The sequence below is a fragment of the Myodes glareolus genome, chromosome 15 (assembly GCF_982192425.1).
Source record: "Myodes glareolus chromosome 15, mMyoGla1.1, whole genome shotgun sequence".
NCBI lineage: Eukaryota > Metazoa > Chordata > Mammalia > Rodentia > Cricetidae > Myodes > Myodes glareolus.
This window is the reverse complement of record NC_142040.1, coordinates 65915253-65935124: the sequence shown is the minus strand read 5'-3', so window position 1 is coordinate 65935124 and position 19872 is coordinate 65915253. Positions and strand designations below refer to the sequence as shown.

General features: G+C 46.2%; 1 protein-coding gene and 1 long non-coding RNA gene across 2 annotated transcripts in view; one reads left to right on the top strand and one right to left on the bottom strand.

Annotated features, from left to right (window-relative positions):
* Nucleotides 1–19872, bottom strand: part of Retreg1 (reticulophagy regulator 1) — a 157929-nt gene that overhangs the window by 98277 nt on the left and 39780 nt on the right. Inside the window, exons 2-3 of the mRNA XM_085676598.2 lie at nt 14679–14785; nt 9014–9044 (exon numbers count right to left, since the gene is read on the bottom strand). Of these exons, the coding sequence (XP_085532724.2) occupies nt 9014–9044; nt 14679–14785 (138 nt within the window). The remainder of the gene's footprint in view (nt 1–9013; nt 9045–14678; nt 14786–19872) is intronic.
* Nucleotides 9232–14805, top strand: LOC146891547 (uncharacterized). Its single transcript, XR_014996994.2, has 3 exons — nt 9232–9488; nt 13094–13257; nt 14691–14805. It is a non-coding gene; the product is annotated as an uncharacterized LOC146891547 (long non-coding RNA).

Genomic DNA, 19872 nt, shown 5'->3' with positions numbered 1-19872 from the left:
GAGAAAGGGAAACGATCACTTGGTGGGTGTGGGGTTCCCTTTGAGGGTAATGAGAACCTTCTGGAACCAGATGCCCATGTAACTGACTGGTCTTTCTCCAATCTCTCCCCACACGGTTTCCCAGGATGTAGCTCACACCGCCCACCTCAGTCTTCCTCTCAACCTTAAACCCCTGGATTTGTTTTCAGTCCTAAAAGTCTCCTCCCCAACCTCCTCAACACACAAACGAAACCCACAGAAGGCTACTCAGAAAGTTCTCCAAGTTCTATGCACCCAGTGCTCTCCTCCGGAACACAGATGCTGCTACCTCCAAGCAAAGCTCCCCCTGGCTTCCAGCAGGGCATCCTCACATTATTCAATCCTCGTTTTTCCTCTGGCCCAGCGGCGACAACCTCCTTGGCAGTTCGTGGCTGGCTGCCCTCTCCCTCGGACTCTGCCATTTTTGTCGTTCTGTCCCACCAACCCTGACACTCCTGTTTCAGGATATTGCTCTTGGACAAATTGGGCCAAGCTGTAGCAGGAAGCAACCACCCCAAAACTAGGTAAACTATACTTCTTTGGTGGATGGAGTTATTGCCCTGATGGACTTGGCCTTGACAATTTCTAATAAAGACTGGTTCTCTCAGGAATATTCCATTAGCTTCCTATCGTTGCTGCAACAAACTGTCACCAGCTTGTGGCTTGAAACCTCTCTCACAAGCCCCATCTTATAACCGTGACCCTCTCAGTTAGCCACCTGTGTTCCAGAGGCTGTGCCCTGCCTCTTCCGGCTCCTTGGAGCACCTTCTACTCCTTGACTACCTTCATTTACCTCCTGCACCAGCATCTGCTCTCCACCCTAATCCCCCTGCTCTGGAAAGGACCCTGTGATCATCCTGAGTTCATGAGCATAACCCAGAAAAAAAAAAACCATCCCACATCTGCAAAGTCCCTGTTGCCATGTAAGGTGACGGGCATGGAGGGATTAGAATATGGACATGGTGGGGGTGGCAGGATTGTCCCGTGCACTATAAGCACATCATGGCTCTGGTAATATCCCATGATACTCCCTTTTCTAACAAACAGAGATCTTTGCCTAGAAATTTAAATAGTTATTTTATACCCAGAATCGATGAATCACCAGTTTATCCTCTTTCCACACAATTACCTAAAAATTAAGCTATTTTATGGGATTTGTGTTTTGTATTTTACATAGGGTTCTGGAGCAGGAGAGAGAAGAGGACATCTATGTATTTTGATTCAGGAGCAAGATGTTGGGGGAGTGGAGAAAGGACTTCTGGAGAAACAACAGAGCCATTCAGAGATTCTGACCGTGGGTAGAAACAGTAGCGAAACAGCCTAGAACTCAAAGTGCCCGACTTCTGCTCTTGCAAATGATTAGTTTGTTTGGAAACTAAGTGTTAAGCCATTTGTCCCCACTCTGCGCCACTGTTTGTGAGAGGACTCCTTGCCCAGTCTATCTAACTCTCCACAGGTACGTATTTCTTCACACTTTTCTCTCTCTTCTCTTGGTCTACGTGCAATTTTTATTTTCTCTTTTTAACATTGCACACACACGCAACTATACATCTTAAGTATAAACAGATGCAACTTCCAATTGGATTTTCTTCTCGTAGCTGGGAAAGCACCAAGGTTTTTTTCTTGACCAAACGCCTAGGTATTAACCCCCTCTTTTTTTTTTTTTTGAAAGTAATTTTATTAAATTATAAAAGTTTCCATTTACGCCCCTCTTCCCAACACCCTCCCACTCCCCTCACTCCCTCTTCTCCTCCCTCTTCGTCCCTAAGGGCAGTCAGGGTTTCCTGCCCTGTGGGAAGTTCAAGTTCCTCCCCCCTCCCTCCAGGTCCAGGAAGGTGAGTATCCAAACAGACTGGATCCCAAAAATCCAGTATATGCAGAGGAAACAAGTCCCAGTGTCATTGTCAATGGCTTTTCAGAAAGACTCCGGGCCAGCCACATTCAGAGAATCTGGTTGGATCACGTCCTCGTTCAGTCCCAGTCCAACTGGCCTTGGTAAATCGACCTTTGGAATCGAATAGAAGACCCGGATATTAACCCACAAACCTATGAACACCTAATTTTTGACAAGGGAGCTAAAGGTATACAATGGAAGAAGGAAAGCATCTTTAACAAATGGTGCTGGCATAACTGGATGTCAACCTGTAGAAGGATGAAAGTAGATCCATATCTATCACCATGCACAAAACTCAGGTCCAAATGGATTAAAGACATCAACATTAATCCGTCCACTTTGAACCTGACAGAAGAGAAAGTGGGAAGTAGTCTACAAGATATAGGCACAGGAGGCCTCTTCCTAAGTAGGACCCCAGTAGCACAGACAATAAGAGAAACAATGAATAAATGGGATCTACTGAAACTGAGAAGCTTCTGTAAAGCAAAGGACACTGTCAGTAAGACAAAAAGATTGCCTTCTGACTGGGAGAAGATCTTCATTAACCCCCTCTTTGGAGTCGATGGCTTCATTGCCCGAGCAGCCAGAGCAGAGAGGTCCCACCTCCTATGCACCCCCTAGTGGCCACCAGCGGAGAAGCAGCACTGAGCACACTCAATTTACTGAGTCTGGAGGAAAACTTTCCAGAAGGCTCTGCAAGGGTTCTAAACTATAAATCTAGGCCCAGGAACCAGTGCCAGTTTCACACGCCCTCCCATGGGTGCAGCTCCCTCAGGTCGGCAACTGCTCACATCATGCACTGGGCTTTCCCCTGTTCCCCCCTTCAAGCTTTTGCACTGCAGTGTGGTAAATTCCAAGACCGGCAGAAACCACGGGCGGTGCGAACAGATGGGAATCAACGGTTCTACTGTATGTGTATGATAGAACATTATTAGCATGGAGACACAGCGAGCCACAGCTAGGCGCAGAAGCACAACTATCATATATAAGATATGTTATGAGACAGTATCTCATCCATCCCAGGCCAGCCTCCAACACGCGATAGCCTGGGATGACCTCCAACTGCAGTTCACGCCCTGGAACTGGGACTGCAGACATGTGCTAGCACCCTGATTCTATGGGGTGTGAGGAATTGAACTCAGATCTTCATGCATGCTAGACAAAGACTTTATCAGCTGAACTACACTCCCAGACCTCATTTTAAAAAAAAAAAAAAAAAAAAAAAAAAAAAAAAAAAAAACCTCTGAGTTTTATTTCTAATACTTTGGGGAAAAAAATACACTCATTGGTGTTGCAAAGACCTACATTCACTTCCAGGGCCTTCTTAACCTTCTACTGTAGGCTGATATTTTCTCCAGTCTCACGGTCCCCCCAAAGAGGACTACTGGTCTTAAACATCTAGCACGAGACACTTTAAATGGCTCATAAAATATTTTTATGTAAGTATATCAGTGGTGCTGAGAGATGATAATTTCCAAGCATGTCATGTCCTCCAGGGTGACTTTCACAATTGAGTCCCCATTTTACATTTGTCTTTGATGGGTCTCAATATCAAAGTACAACTTGAACCACCAGCATGAATACAACCAACTTGGTCTTCGGGGAGCCCTGTGCATGGCCTGGAGACGCAGCCCAGTAGTCCTCATGAAGGATTTGTTCTGCCTGTGAATAGGCCCCTTCTTTTGTCCACAGAGGAAGAAAGGGGCTTTGAGTCTCCATTGTACAATAGATAACTACAGAATTGTGCTCAACTGTCATTTTTTTTAAGGCATAAAAGGCCTATTGGAGTTTTCATTTTGGCAGAAGACAGACTTTCAAGTTTGTGGAGCTCCCAGGACTGCCTGGATGTCATCAGCCAAAATAGGCTCATGTAGGCGTCCAGCACAGCCTGATCTGGTGACTATAGTTCCTGAAAAAAGTCTTTCTTCATTTAGCCCAACCAAATGTACCTTTCACCAGAAAACAGTCCCTTAAAACTCACAAACACCCTCAAAGAACATGCCTAGACAGCCAGGAGCCACACTCACTTGTGGAGGGTCCAAGGTTACAATGCAGAGAGCACAAAGAAACTTTGAGACACATGAAGAAAAATTAAAGACGTGAAGTCTGAGAGTATAAGCCATGAGAGGTGGAGGTACGGCTCCTGGGGGGAGAGTACACATGGAGACCAGCAACCCTCTGCTTGGAAATCTGGTTCTGCCATCCTGTCTATAGAGTGTATATGAGCAAGGGTCATAACTGCATCTGAAATCATTTCCTTGGGCTGGTGATGTTGCTCAGTGGTCAAATACTTGATTGGCACACATAAAGTCCTGGGTTCAATTCTTAGCAACACACATACACACACACACACACACAAAAAAAACCCTCACATTTTTTAATCTATGTTCCATTTGTTGGAGGTAATAATAGGTAAATTTCCATTTTTAAGAGGAATTATGTCCTAACCATAAACGCTCTGACTCATTCTAAGCCTGTGAACTGGGTAGACACCACAACTTGGACTTACGGTCAAAGATTCTTTCCCTGTCCCTCAAAATACACAGCAAGAGAAATTTTTGTGGGAATTATTTGGAAGCCCAGGGAACAAAAGAGCATTTCAGAACGATGCCAAACACCGGTGCCCATGCTGCTCCTGTGAGTGTGCCAGGGAAAGAGAAAGCAGGTGAGAGACAGAACAAGGAGAACCTGTGATTTGGGCACATGGGCAAAACCTCAGGACTCCCGCTTAGCCCTGCTGGCTAGGATGGCCTATGCTCTGCCTCACAGTGAGTCAGGTTGGTGCAGGGCCCAGTTGCAGCTGAAACCAAGGGCCACCACTGCCTCCTACTGACAGCTCCCTTCTAGAAGCTTCTGGATGTCCAGGAGGTCTGCCAGAAATCCTCCAGTGCTCAGTCTCAATTTCTACAAATTTAATACTAATGAAATCAACCTAAAATAAGTTGATTGATACTCAACAATAAAGTGACTTAATGGTGAAGAAAATCTAGCCCTTTAATTTGGGTTATAATGAACAAACTCCTGAGGAACTAGGTAAGACTATTGGAATGGCAACAATTTAAGTAAAGAGACCTCTTCTTAACATATCTACTGAGAAAAACTGGCTAAACAGAAGGCAAATTCTTCTTTTTTTTTTTTGTTTTTGTTTTTCAAAGCAGGGTTTCTTCGTGTAGCCTTAGCTGTCCTGGGATTCGCTCTGTAAATCAGACTGGCCTCGGAACCAAGAGAGATCCACCTGCCTCAGCCTCCCAAGTGCTGGGATTAAAGGTATGCACCACTACCACAGCCTGGGGCAAATTCATTTTTAAAGAAGGTGGACATGAAGAAAAAGGCAAATTGTAGGCATTATCATCTATTAACAGAGGATTTTATTAAATGAACAGCCATCGTTTTGCAGAAATTAAAAGATACTATGAGGCTCAAGAGTCGGTCTCAACCTAATACAAGGACAAAGTCACAAAAGTTTTTAATTGTAGAGCGACCGCTCTACAAATTCCACACACAGTTTGTGAAGCCCCTGTTGTGGAGCAAACAGGTGAGGGATGAGCCGGTCTTGGAGTATGCTCACTAGAGTCACATTTGCACAAATGGCTGTTCTGGGTACTTACGCTGACTCAACAAGGCATCTGAACAAAAAGCCCCAATTACCATTGTTGCTGCTGGAAATCAGAGGCTGGCGTTGGCATGACGAACTGCCGCAGTGCAAACACTTGCAGAGTCTACAAAGTCCTTAAATGTCTGAAGTCTGTATGCATGCTTATGTGTCCCCGCGCGTCACCAGCTCCATGAGGGATGCTGAAGAAAGCCCCACAGTCGGAAGCCAGGCTCACGCTGAGCTCAGGCCCAAACTGAAAGCAGACACTGGAAATTAAGCCTTGTTGAGGAACCTGAGTATCTCAGCTACAGCACAAAGGGCAGTGGGGGACAATGACCAGCCACCGCCAAGGAGGAGGAGGAGGGTTAGAGTTGGTTAGAGTTGGTACTCATGAACGTGTAATAAAAATGAAAAATAAAAAAGATCCTAACCCACATGACTCCCGTGAGCACAGAGTGCCTCCCCCAGTACCTCCAATGATCTGCTCACCATCATGTATTTTAATCTGGAAGTTGTTTTCTTCTTTAATTTTATTTTAAAGGCAGAGGCATGCAGATGCCACCTTCACCGACTGGCTGAAGATGGGAGCTCATGGACTCTAACCCAACAAGTGGGGAGCCTGAATGGGACTGAACTAAGCCGTTGCATGTGAATGACAGTCATGTGACTTGGTCTGTTTGTGGGGACCCTGGCAATGGAACCAAAATCTATCCCTGGTGCATGAGCTGGCTTTTTGGAGCCCATTCTCTATGGTGGGATTTCATGTTCAGCCTTAATGCAGGGGGAAGGGGCTTGGTCTTGCCCCAACTTGATGTGCCAGGCTTTGTTGACTCCCCATGGGAGCCCTTACCCTTTCTGAGGAGTGGATGGGGTGGGAGAGAGGGAACAGGAGATGGGGAGGAGGGGAAACTGTGGTTGGTATGTAAAATGAATTTTAAAAAAAGACAGACACACCCAAGACCAGGTGCTAAGAACCACTGAACATGTATACCGACTTATCACCTAGGAAAGTGAGGCAGAAATATTAGAAACCACCACCAATAAGTTCCGGATGGCATGCCTCACTGGAAACCACAGTGAAGAAACACAGAAGGTCAGGATCAGAGCATCTGTGACGCAGACCTTGCTGGGACAGAGGCACCATGCAGTAAGATACAGCAAGGACTACATCTCCCAGTGGCAATCCCGTCTATAACCAGGGTCCTTCCACTTACAAGGAGGAGCCCTCACCCTTCCCACTAGGGCCCACCACTACAGTACCACAGAACAACCACTCTTTCTTAGGGGGTTAATTTCTGGCATGTGAATTTTCTTTTAGTTTTTCATTTAGTTACATTAAATTTTTTTTCATGAACATATATTGTACATTGAACATATTTCCTACTGTGCCATCACCTCCTTCCTCTTTCTCCCCTTTGTTCCCCCAGACAGTTCCTTGTCTACTTCCGTTTTATGTTTGCGTACATAATCTGATGTAACTGCATAAAATCTAGAAACCACAAATGGAAGACAACATAGGACAGCTGTCCTTCTGAAACTGGCTTAATTCACCTACTATGATCAGTTCCGGTTGTGTCTGTCTGTCTGAAAACAAGGTAATGTCATTCTCTTGGATGTCTTTCATTGGCTGAAAACAACTATATTGTGTATATATATACCACAACTTTCAAATCCATTTCTCTGTGGTTGAACATAAGTTGGTCCCATAACTTAGCTACTGTGAACTGCCACGGGAATGTTGATGGACACTTTCCAAAGCACAGCAACACACGCAGACTGACAGAAGTGTCAGAGACCCTGACAGAACTCTGCATCAAAGAGCACAAGGCTGTGCTTGCTTGCTTGCTTGCTTGCTTGCTTGCTTGCTTGCTTGCTTTTTAATCCTCCGAAACCATGCTGAGTCCCTTCGTCTAACCTTACCACCACCACGATTAGGAAGCAAGCCTCTGTACTTTTTCCTAATGTATGGAAAACACAGAAAGCATAATCCACGTAAGGCGGCCCAGCATGTAGCTGAGACCAGACCTGTCCACACCAGGCGTGGGCCTGGAGTCACTTGAACGCCTCTAGAACACTCTTTCAGGGACTCAGATCCTCTTGTCTGACTTCTGTTCTCATCAGCAGTCTTCTGGCTACCCGGCTTTCCCAAAACACTCCATCTCTAAAGGAACACTCACTTGGGGACAGTCAGAGACCAGAGCTCCCGGTCACATCACCAGGTATAAACCATGCTGACGCGATGAGATGGCCCAGACCCTGTCCATGCCACTTCCATTATTCGGGCTTCCTGAGGACACCATGTTTTCTGTGCTTCCTTAGAGTTCATAGTTTACAGCTCTGCCCTGCCTATGCTTTTTTCTCAATGGTCCACCTCCCAGAAACACCAAGCCCTGTCATTGTGAGAAACGCTTGAAGCAAATGCTGGGCAGTGAGAAATGCCACCATGCACCTACCCAGCATGCCTCCCGGCTCTAAATCCACACAAACAAGGGAAGTCGAAAACTGTCACCGCTGAGAGCGGCTGAAGGACTAAGGTGGCGGATGCAGTAAGGTGGCTGAGTAGAGCCCCAGAACTGGAAAACAGCATCAAACAGTGGCTCAGGAATCCTGTGGAGAGTGTGGGCTGAGGAGGAGGAGGAATGTGCTTCACCAGCTGCAATGAAAGAACACAGCTAGGCCGGATGCTCAAAGCAAGGGAAAGGAAGGTGGAGGCAATGTTCCTTCATAGGCATTTCATGGAAGCAGCTATTTGGTTTCTCTCTCTGTGTGTTCATTTTCTGATGTCCACGCTGGCATAAATTAGGTATCCCCAACCATCCTTTCTTAAGTGGCACAGATATATATATATATATTATATAGCCAAATCAGTTCTTTTTAAAAAAAAAAAAAAAAAGAGTTCCTACAAACGCTAACTTCACTGGACTATTAATCCTCAACTTTCTCGTCTTATCTCTCATACCTACAGTGACCTCTCACCACTGCCCTAACCTGGAAGCATCTACCTCCCTTAGGGCAGATGACGGTCAAGACGAGGGAGCGGATGAAGCCCTAGTGAGGCAGAGACCAAGTAGCTTCACACCTAGAAGGCTTTTGTCCTTCCTTCTCCTCTCCTCCTCTCTCAAGCCCTCTGAACTGACAGCACAACCAGCCCTTCCGGAACTTTCCAAGGGACTTCTGTACCCCACTGTTACCCACTCTTCCACCTGTCACAAATCTGAGGGAAACCATTGAACAAAGACCCCTCTCTCCTCACTGCCGTTTCCTCACACAAGTGACCTCAAATCCACTGCCTGGCCACCATTGAGACGTATTTATCCTCTGAGTGGCTTCCCCATCTTGTCCTCATCTCTAGTGTCACTGTAATTTCTGTCATTGTTCCTCACGCTTACAAACCATTATAGAGACTTAGGTCCCTGTCATAGAGTATGTGATCCGCATGGACAACTCGCCACCCGCCCACCGCCCGGCCATCCATTCACCGCACCGCCGGAGGAGAAATTCCCTACCTTTCACTGAGGCTTCTCCACAACTGCGCACCTGCAATAGGAAGTAAAATGTGAAACTTAAGCAAGCTGTCACTTCCCAGGAGCATTTGCCAGCTTAAAAACCTCCCAAACTTCTTCAAGCAGGCATTTACAGGCAAACCATACAGTGTCCATGTCTGCTCCCATGGCAGAAGCAGGTGATAGTCTCCAGAACACCTGAGTACATGTCATAAAGGCAGGACACTCTAGAACGCTGTCCCACCCCAGGTACCTTACTGACCAGTAGGGCAGAAAATATGTGCTCAAGGAAAAGTGCTGTCAAAGGATCAGTGTAGGACTCCACAAGAGGGGTTAACCATCGTACGTCAGAAAGGACAGAAGGCGTGACTTGTCAAGGAGGAAAAATGGTAGAAAGACTGAAGGGGAAACTGGCATGGTGTACTCTTTAGATATTGAAAACTTATATCTAAGCTCCAATGATATCAACAGAAAAAAGGTAATTGACAATAATGATGAAGATAGATAACAGAAAGATGATAGATAGATAGATAGATAGATAGATAGATAGATAGATAGATAGATGGATAGAAGGATAGATAGACGGACAGAGATTTGCTTTTTAAAACTGTAGGGACTACCTCTATTGGACCAAGTCTTGGCAGTACACTCCCAGCTACCAGATTTAAGGAAGCTCAGTAAACAACCACGAGAAGTTTTCTACACTTTTCATCAAGTCAAAGGTCAAAGGTATTGCCCTGTGTATTCTTGAATTTTCCCTATCAAGTGTACATCCCCTATCAAATTCTTCATAACATTCACTGCTAGAAAAACATTGCTTATGGCTTCCCATTCTTTGGACAATTTGAATTATGCAATGGATCTGGTTTCCTTTATTGTCTTGGTTTCATGACCATAGGGACGCATTGTTCATGTTAAGAGACTAGAGGTCCTCTGTTAGGTCTCTGAAACAACTGTTTCCTGTACCTTCTAGAATAACTCAAATTTCATGGAGTTGAACAACATGTAATGAAGTCAACTTAACCCCCGGTGCTAAGCGATACTTTGGACTCAGCTAGAGGTGGATACGAATAGAAACATACCAGTCTCCTCTCACCTCATGTTAGTCTAACTTCCCTCTTCAGCACATTTCCCCAACAATTCTGGAGCCAACAGTAGAGACAGAGAGGTTAGCATGAGATGCTGGCCTTTTGTCAAGAATTGCAGAGGTGATTATGGCTGAGGTCCAAGAGAACAAGGAGACTGAAATCTCTTCCAGTGCGGACTGCGTAGAGGAAGGAAGTTCTGACACAGATGGCGTCAAAGCTCAGCATAATTGGAAAGGGCTAAGGAGGGAAAGAGTAAAGAGTTGCTTCCACAGGAACAGAGAGACCTGGACGGTGAGCAGAGCGTGCTGGCTCCGGGGCTTCTCGGGTGGTGGCTTGACAGAGATTCCAAGGCCTGTGTGAGGACAAGTGGCTACCACTCAGGCTTCTGAACCCAGGCCTTAGTTACGCCAAGTCAGAAGAACCGTAAAGGAAGAGCATGTGAAGAACTAGAGACCATGAGTCCAGTCTCAACTAGGTCTAACCGCAACAGTCAAGAGACTGCAGGCTGTGGCATCATAGCTAATGTGGATCTCACAGAAGAGAAGACAGAAAAACACAGAGGTTATAAAAACCACACCAACACAGCTGTGGGCAGAGGCAGGGGCACCTACTTTCCTCACAGATAGTACCTGAAGGTCTGAGATGGAGAAGGCTGACCCTAGTTAGCATGAGGGGAAAGGACAAGGTGGTCACAGACAAGTTTGAGGATGCAGGGGGGGGGGGGGATTCTACACACTGCAGAAGATCGCCTCGGAACCTGTTGGTGAGCAGCAATGCGGGGGTGCACGAGAGCCGCCAGTAAGGTGGGAGTCCACACTTTCCAGGTCTGCTGCAGACAGAGGAGCCTGCGCAGCTGGAGGCTGCAGCGACTCACAGACCACAGGCCTGGGTCCCTGCAGCATCCACAAAGACAGACAAACGGACATGACTGCATCTCTGCTCTCTTTCGTTTCTTTCTCATGAAGTACCTGGGTGTGTCAGAGAGAATGGCGGGGAGCAGAAAGGAGACAGGGTGGGGTTTGCTTGCTTTCCTGTGGGGGGTAGAGCGCTTGTCTCCTGAGATGAAAAAGGTCACAATCAGCTATTCAGTAATGCGCACACAAAATGTGGGAAGTGTCATACAAATATATTTGGGGGAAGGGAAGAGCTAAGCTCATAACCGGCAAGGTCCGTATCTTTAGCCAACAATATGGAAAGTGGGCAGACGAGAGAGGGAACGAGACAGAAGGTTCCAGAAAGCTCTGCTGACCAAGGCTTCACTGGCTGCTGTTGTCAGCATAAGAGGGGCTTCTGAGAATGACTGACAGCTCTGGCCAGAGCTACGGCACTACCACAGATGCCTCCACAGAGATCGTGCAACGAAGTCGACATGTTCCTGAGAGCAGCCTGTTGCAGCCAGCTCTGTCTCGGGGCTGGAAACCCTGCTGCTGTCTCCAGCCAGCTATTCATGCAGCTCAATTGAGCCTTTGTAAAGGAGGCCAAAGAAGGCCCTAGGGTCCCTCCAGCCAGTGACTGGGGAGTTCTGGGAAAGCAGCAGAAGGAAGTCTATCTTTCTTCTTCTTTTTTTCATGTATAGAAATGCTCTGTTCAGAACATTATTCAATGGAAACCCTGAGAGAGAAAGATGGGCCTGTTGCAGAGGTGGGGGGTGAGGGCAGAGGCCAGCCTGAAGGCACCCCCATTAGAAGCTGGTGCTTCTAACTAGCCTTGGCACAAAAGACGCTCAACGTAGTCTGGCTGTTGAGAAGACAAAGTCCCAGATATCCTGACTATGCCAGCTAAACAGAGAGACTGCCCCTGGAGGGCCTGTTCACTCACTGTAGCCTTTTACCTGGACCGAATTCAAGTCTGCAGCGTGAGTGTGGGCTCTCTGCTATGATAGAACCAAGCGGCTCAGTCATCAAAGCAGGCTGAGCATCCGTGAGCACTGCTTCATAGAGAAAAGGGGGCTTGACAGGTGCCCCCTGGCTAAGAACAGAGAAGACTCTCGGTCACCCCGGTGGGCACCCGTTACAATCACAAGCATTCTTTGTAGCGTGCATGGAGGGAGGTCCGACGTAAGCACAAGAGAAGCTGATGTGGTCGTGGAGGCTGGGACAGTGATGATGGACTTGCAAAGCCACCCGGCAACGCCACCAATCCAAGTCAGGAAGAGAGCAGGAAGGGTCTGTCTCTAGAGCCCCCAAGACGAATGCAGACCTGCCAATGTGTTGTCACACTGGTGGCTTCCAGAGCCATGTCAGAAGTACTGTCTACTGTTGGGGTAGCACAGCCACAGGAAAGCATCTACGGTGTGGCTTCTCTGTAGCTAGGAATGGACATGAACTAGCTCAAGAACTATTCCTTGTCACCCTTGGTTTTTGCACTCCTGGGGACCAGACCCAAGGCCTGAGCTTGTTGGTAAGCGGTGCACTGCTGAGCTAGATCCCCTTTTTTATTTTAAGACAGGATCTCAATCAGCAGCCCCATTGTGGCTTTGTACTTCCTCTCCAGTCCAGGGAGGCCTCAAACTTGTGATCTTCCTGCCTGAGCCCCAAGCAGCTGGAGTTCCAGGCTGGCTTTGTCAGCCCTGACCTAAGAGTTAGAGGGTCTCCAGGCTGGTAGACGTCAACTCCACCTCATGAAGGTTTTCAAGGACAGTTTTGCCTGTTGAAGGTTTTCAATGATATTGTTTGCAAATAAATACGTTCTCCACTGTGCAACCACAAAAACGGCTGGTTAAACTGCACACTGACGACCTTGAAGGGTCTAGGGCAATAGAGACAGAGGCCTCTGAACAGCCCCGTTTTCTACTCTGGCCCTCACTCAGAAGCCAAGTCCTCCATTTCATGCCCCTCTCCTCATTTGTCCATTCTTTCTAACTTGTCCCTAAGTGATGGGCAAAGTGAGGATACAGCAGAAAATACTAAGACGCCCAACTTCCTGAGCGGTCTGCTCGCTCTAAAGGCTGCTGAACACACCTGCGAATGACTCTGTCTTCTCGCATTCTCCTCAGGGAAGAACGTGTCAGAAAATACGGTCAGGAAAATGGAGTCCTTCTCTACTGGCTACAAACCAAGGCAGAAATGCAGGGCTTTCCAGGGCCGGACCAACTCCTCCACAGGCCTAGAGAAGCCTTAGTGCAGCCGGGATACAGCAGTGAATGCTGTTGGGCTGAAGGTGAGGGAATTGGGTGCCTCTTCTCTGAAGGGGGGGGGGTGGGAGAGGAAAGAAAAAAGAGAGGGAGAAGAGGGTGTGTGTGTGTGTGTGTGTGTGATGTGTAATTCCCCTCTGTATGCTGTGAATATGTTTTATTACCATTGGTTAATAAGGAAGTTGCTTTGACCTATGGCAGGGCAGACTATAGCTAGGCAGGAAATCTAAGCAAAGATAGAGGAGGAAAGAAGACAGAGTCAGAAAGTCGCCATGTAGCCACCTAAGAAGCAAGAGGTAACAAGCCTCATGGTAAAATATTTACAGTTAAATATTTACTCCGTCCTACAAGCTCACACTGGGCCACTGGGAAATGAGCGTGTTTATGGGCAGCTTCCTTTCACCTCCGTGAAGGAAAGCAAAGCTTAAAATGACTGAACGTTGCATAAAACTTTTGAATCATTAATGACGTTGAAAAGAGAGCCAAGTGTAAACACTACATTTAAAAGTGAGAGCTTGGGTCATTTGTAATGATTGATTAGTGTCTTTAGGAGCTATGTAACTATGGTCAAACCCGAGTGAAGCTTCCCTATGCCTCGTCCACTACTGTTTGAACTCGGGCAAAAATCTCCCCGAGATACAATGTGCCCTACGAGTCTACGTGTAGTAAGATCGATTTGATTGAAATCACAAAGAGAATACTTTGGTTAGAGTTCGAGGAACTGCTGTGCATAGGAACCGCTGTGCATAGGAACCGCTGTGCATAGGAACCGCTGTGCATAGGAACCGCTGTGCATAGGAACCGCTGTGCATAGGAACCGCTGTGCATAGGAACCGCTGTGCATAGGAACTGCTGTGCATAGGAACCGCCTGATTCCCCACCGTGCGGGACTTCTACGAAAGAGGCACCAGAATGAAAGTTCTGTGATTTTATCGGCGTGGTGTTCATGGGTCAGCTTTAAAGCTGGCTCATGTGTATGTCTGCCCAGTTGTAAAGCCAAACCACCATAGAAGCAATTTTTAGAAAAATTGTTTTACATTGGTGTGTTCAGGTTTGGAGGTAATACCTAGCCTTGCTGGGAAGATAAATTCATTTTAGTCTAGTTCAGGTATTTTACAAACCCATGAAAGTAAATAACATTCGTGTGTGTGTGTGTGTGTGTGTGTGTGTGTGTGTGTGTGTGTAACCCAAACTATATGTTGATTCATTCCTATAATCCTAGCACTCAGCAAACTAAAACCACTGAGAGTTCCAGACCAACCTGGGTACAGAGCAAGGCCGCATCTCCGAAGCCCAGAGGAAGGGAGGGAAGGGACAGAGGAAAAGGGAAGTGAAGAGAGCAATGTCTGCTTGAGCCTCCTGTTCAAAGGGTCCATATGTCGGCAAAAAACTAGACGTTTAGACTCTAGAAATAAAATGCACCCAAGTTAAGTCTGAGTGTTCTTACCTCTTGTCCTAGACAAAACCATGTCCTTGATGATTTGCAAGATCACACGCCCAAGCAGAGTGACGGAAATGAGATGGTAAACTCTCCACGGAGTCAACGCAAGGAACCTGTGACCACAAGAAACAGACAAATCACCTTCTCAGTGTGAAGCTTTTCATTTTTCTTTTCAATCTAAGTTGACTTTTACAGAAACAAGCCTAGTCTCTAATTTGAACAGAGGATTCTCTCTCTTGGGTCTTACTTTGGGTGCTGCAGTGGGGACGGAAATGACCTGGAACTGAGTTTTTAACTGACCGGAGAGCCAGGGTTACAGGATGCTCTACCAACATGGGGCAGCTGGGGGGATGCCCTGTCTGTTAAGAATGGCATTAGGAGGGATTGGTAAAGGGCTCAGCAGGTTAAAACCCTTGCTGCAAAACTGATGACAGGGTCAGATCTCCAGAACCCCCGTGGGGAAGGAAAGGGCCAGATTGCTCAAGTGGCCTGACCTCTATATGTGTGCTCCCGTGTGCCCCACCCTTACATAAAATAAAGGTCATTTCCAGCTGCTGTGTGTGAGGACTAGAGTTGGGATCTCCAGAAACCATGCAAAAGCCAAGCAGGTATGGTGGCTGCCAATATTCCCAGCACTCTGGCGACAGTAACAGGGAATCCCTGGTCTAAGCTGTTAAGAGAGACTTGCCAGAATTGCAAACTTTGGGTTCAGAAACAAACTCTGCCTTGATAAATATAGTAGAGGACAATTGAGTAAGACTTCTAATGTCAACTTTGGGCCTTCACACACACACACACACACACACACACACACACACACACACACACACACACACACACATCTGCATACAAGGAAACACCCATGCACACAAACTCACACACACACATGCAAAATATAATAGCATTAAGGATCCAACATGTTAGCACTTCCTCTCTTAAGATCACTACCCTCTAATTCCCTTCCCATAATGAGCGCATTATATCTGCAAAATGTTTGGACAGACCTACAAAGAGGACTAGCCAAGATGTCAGGAGCTTTGGCTCTTCTATGAGACTAGAGGATGAGGCCTGCTTGTCACACGTTAATTGGCCAAGGTGATAACTGACGTTAACCTGGATGTACTCAGAGACCCTGAAAAAGGTTAGCTTAACAAATGGTGCCAGGCGGTGGAGGCACACACCTTTAATCCCAGCACTCGGGAGGCAAAGATGCAAAAACAAGAGGATCTCTGTGGGTTTGAGGCCAGCCTGGTCTACAAGAACTAGTTCCAGGACAGGCATCAAAGCTACAGAAAAACCCTGTCTTGAAAAACCAAACCAAAAAAAAAAAAAAAAAAAAAAAAAATGTTTAATGGCATGGCCCTATAAAGAAGAGCCAGGTGCAATGGCACACACCTTTAATTCCAGCACTCAAGAGGCAGAGGTAGGAGGATCTATGTGAGTTCGAGTCCAGCCTAGTCTATAGAGTGAGTTCCAGGACAGCCAGGACTACAGAGAAAGATCCAGACTCACAAAACCAAAGAGCGAGAGAGAGAGGATATATGTATACTGCTTGCTGTAAACTTCATAACCAGACAAACACAGACTAAGCCAGCAAAGCCAACCAAAGAAGGCATCCTCAACTGATTAAAAAGGAGAGAGTGAGCCAAGTACAGCATTCATCACTGGCTCCTGGCTGTGGGTGCCATGTGACCAGCTGACACAGGATCTTGCCGCCAGGCCTTACTTAGCCATGGGACTGTGTCGTCCTAAACCACGAGCCCAAATAAATTCTTCCTTTAAATTTATTTCATTGGATATTTTAAAGATAGGGTTCTGACCTTTATGCCACAGGCTATAGAGAGAAAGTACAGGGTATAGATCAGGGAGCAAGAAAGTAAAACGCTAAGTGATTTGAGAGGGTAAGCTGGGCTAGGAAGGAAATATGTCATCAGCTACCTTCTACAGTGCTATGCAATATATTTCGTCAGTGACTCTACGTAAGATTTTGGGTCACGTTGTAAATAATGCCCTGCATCAGAAAGGGACACACAACCCATCTTCTATTCTGGTTCCAAGGCTAACTGCCTATGTGACTGGGGACAGTAAAATGAACAGGTAGACAAGGTCAGTGCTTCTAAATCAGTGTTCTGCAGCTGTCGCGGTCAGGGTTTCTCTTGCTGGGATAGAGCACCGTGACTCAGAGCTCATGGAGAGGAAAGGGGTCATGCTGTCTGCACTTCACCATCACCAAAAGGAGTCAGGGCAGGAACCTGGAGGCAGGAGCTGATGCAGAAGCCATGGAGGAACACTGCTTACTGGATTGCTCCCCATGACTTGCTCAGTCGGCTTTCTTATAAAACCAGGACCACCAGCCACAGCCCCACCCACAGTGGGCTGGGTCCTCCTCCATGAGTTACTAATTAAGAAAATGCCCAACATTCTTGCTACCGTTATATCTTATGGAGGCATTTTCTCAATTGAGGTTACCTCCTCTCAGATGACTTTAGTTTACATCAAGTTGACATCAAACCATGCAGCACAGGGCCACAACATTATTTTTTTTTTTTGCCTTTTAAATTTGTTTTAACACATGCTGTGTTTCGATGTCTGTTTTTTTCCAAGCCTATCTCTTTAGCCTGAGTTTATAATTAACCCGTGCCATTGTCCATGGGCTAGATTCTTCAGGACTTCTCCAAATTATATTAAAACGGCAGCTCTCAAGATTTTTATTAGAAATCCACTATAAGAAAATTCTTTCTTCAAAATATTTCCTTTTTTATTGTACACAGTGCAATACATTTTCATAGCGTATATCCACGACACTGAGCAAGAGATGTATTCACAATGAAACATTTCGCAGTGAAGCCCAAGTTTCAGGAGGCAATATATGTCCTGAGTTCCTGTCCAACTTCAGATCCATCGAATCTCTTCACCCGCGGACCCGACTCAGATGCACTAATGAGTTGTAATGCATGTGGGTCAAGTGTTGGGTTAGCATTTGTCAGGGGAATTGCCTTTGCTGAGTGGTAAGGGCCCTAGAAGAGAGCAAATGCTCGCCCAAGTTTAAACCTCTTCAGAGCCAGCCAGGGAGCCATTTCAGTCTCTTGCTGACTATAAAGAAACACAGACTTAGCTGAAGCTCTGGAAGTCACTGCTTGCTCTCCTTGTGGGAATTCCAACTTCCAGGAATTAATGAAAAGAAAAAAATAGGTAATGACAGAACATTAACCCACAGACCTCCTTTGGCGAGCTCTGCCATAGCAACACCAAAAAACACTCTAGACGCCTTTTTCTGTGTCCTGGGCAAAGGCCCAGCTGGCATCTCAGCGAAGGGTCTTGTTGGTCATTAAGAATCCATGATCAGCTGAGAAGGCAGCATCAACAGTTGCTTGGAAACTGATTCCAAAATGTGTGGGACTGCTTAACTGTCTCCTTGGTAGGTTACTGTCTGTTGGTCCAAAGGATGAGACAGAGAAGCAAATATTAAAGGTAAATAAATACACATACAGAAAAATCTGTGTACATTTGGCGTCTCAATCATGCATCATGTTTAATATAAGTCAAGTCCCCACTGTTCTTTAAATCCATAGTTCTACAATTTATACTTAGGATTTGAAATGAAAAATCTTGGAAACACTGATGCATTTAATTTGTTCATTTTAAAGGAATTACCTGATATTATGGAGACCTTATGTTATTGGATAATTTGTGTCATTGAAAAAATATCCCTTTGGTAAATTTCAAACATATACAAAAAGAGAGCCCAGTGTTTACTATGCCAGCTTCACCAATTCTCCCCCCATAATCATATTTCTTCCATATCCCCACCCCATGCCCCACCCCAATACTTGAAGTAAATCTCCAAACAGGTAATTTAATCTGAAAATGCTGCCATTTATCCTCACAAAAGCTATTTTTAACTGAAATATCACTGTTATGTGTAAAGCCTTGCCTTAATCCTCGTGTGAGCATAACTGTATCTATGTATCTATGCTAGTGTGTCTGCCTGTGCACATGTCTGTACATAGGAAGCAGGGCAGAGTTTGACATCAAAGTCTACTTCTGTCGCTCTCCACCTTAGTTCTGGGAACAGGGTCTCCCACGGTCAATTGAGAGTCAAATGTTAGGTTAGCGTGTGTCAGCAAAACAGCCTTTAAAGAGTGAGGCAGAGCCCCAGAGGGCGAAAGTTCACTCAAGTTTAAGCCTCTTCAGAGCCAGCCAGAGAGCCATTTCAGCATCTGTCTGGATACAAGCAAACACAGACTTAGCTAGGTTCTGGGAGTTCAACCATCCATCAGCTTGCTGCCTGGCCAGAGGGCCCCTCCTTTCTCTGCTTCCTGAGCACTGGGATTCCACGTGCAAACCACTGTGCTGGCTTTTGCATGTGTGCTGAGGGCCCACACTCAGACCCTAACGCTGGCACAGCAAGTACTTTACCAACGGAGCCGTCTTCGCATTACCTAGTTTTAACACTTTAATCTGTACTTGTAACCACTGTGTGTATGGTGCATGTGTGAAGACACACGTCACAACATATGAAGGCTTGAGGGCAATGGCATGGAGTCAGTTCTCCCAGCTTTACGAGGACTGAACTCAGGTCACCAGGCTTTTGGGGCGAGCATCTTTACCAGCTGAACCGTTTTGCTGCCTGCCTTCCCCCTACCCCCATGAGTCCCTTGCCTTAATCTTCAGTACCATCCCATACCTTGTCCACGTTCATATCTGCAGAGCCACTTCTGCAGACTCATGGAAAGAGAGAGAAAGAAAAGAAGGAAGGAAGGAAGGAAGGAAGGAAGGAAGGAAGGAAGGAAGGAAGGAAGGAAGGAAGAAGAGGGAGGGAGGGAGGAAAGAAGAAAGAAGATCCAACAATGCTAGCGACTGAAACTGGCATCCGTGGCCTTGTTCCTCCCTCACACTGCCACAGTTTTTAAGTACAGCTGATTCTGTTCTCAGCAAAGTCTCCCAGATTCTGGGAGCTGCTCACTGAATTCTGGTGGTACAGCTTAACATTTTCCTGCACCTTGTGGCTAGCTGAATAATTGGCAGTTGGATCTAGGGTTCCATCAGGTTTGGATCTTTCTTTTTCTGGAAAGCCTAAGGTGTATGATGGTGTGTTCAGGGGTTCTAGAGAGGTGACAACCCTTCATGCTTGCTGGGTCTCAACTCAAAAGAAGATTTTTTTTTCTTTTTAGTTTTTCAAGACAGGATTTCTCTGTGT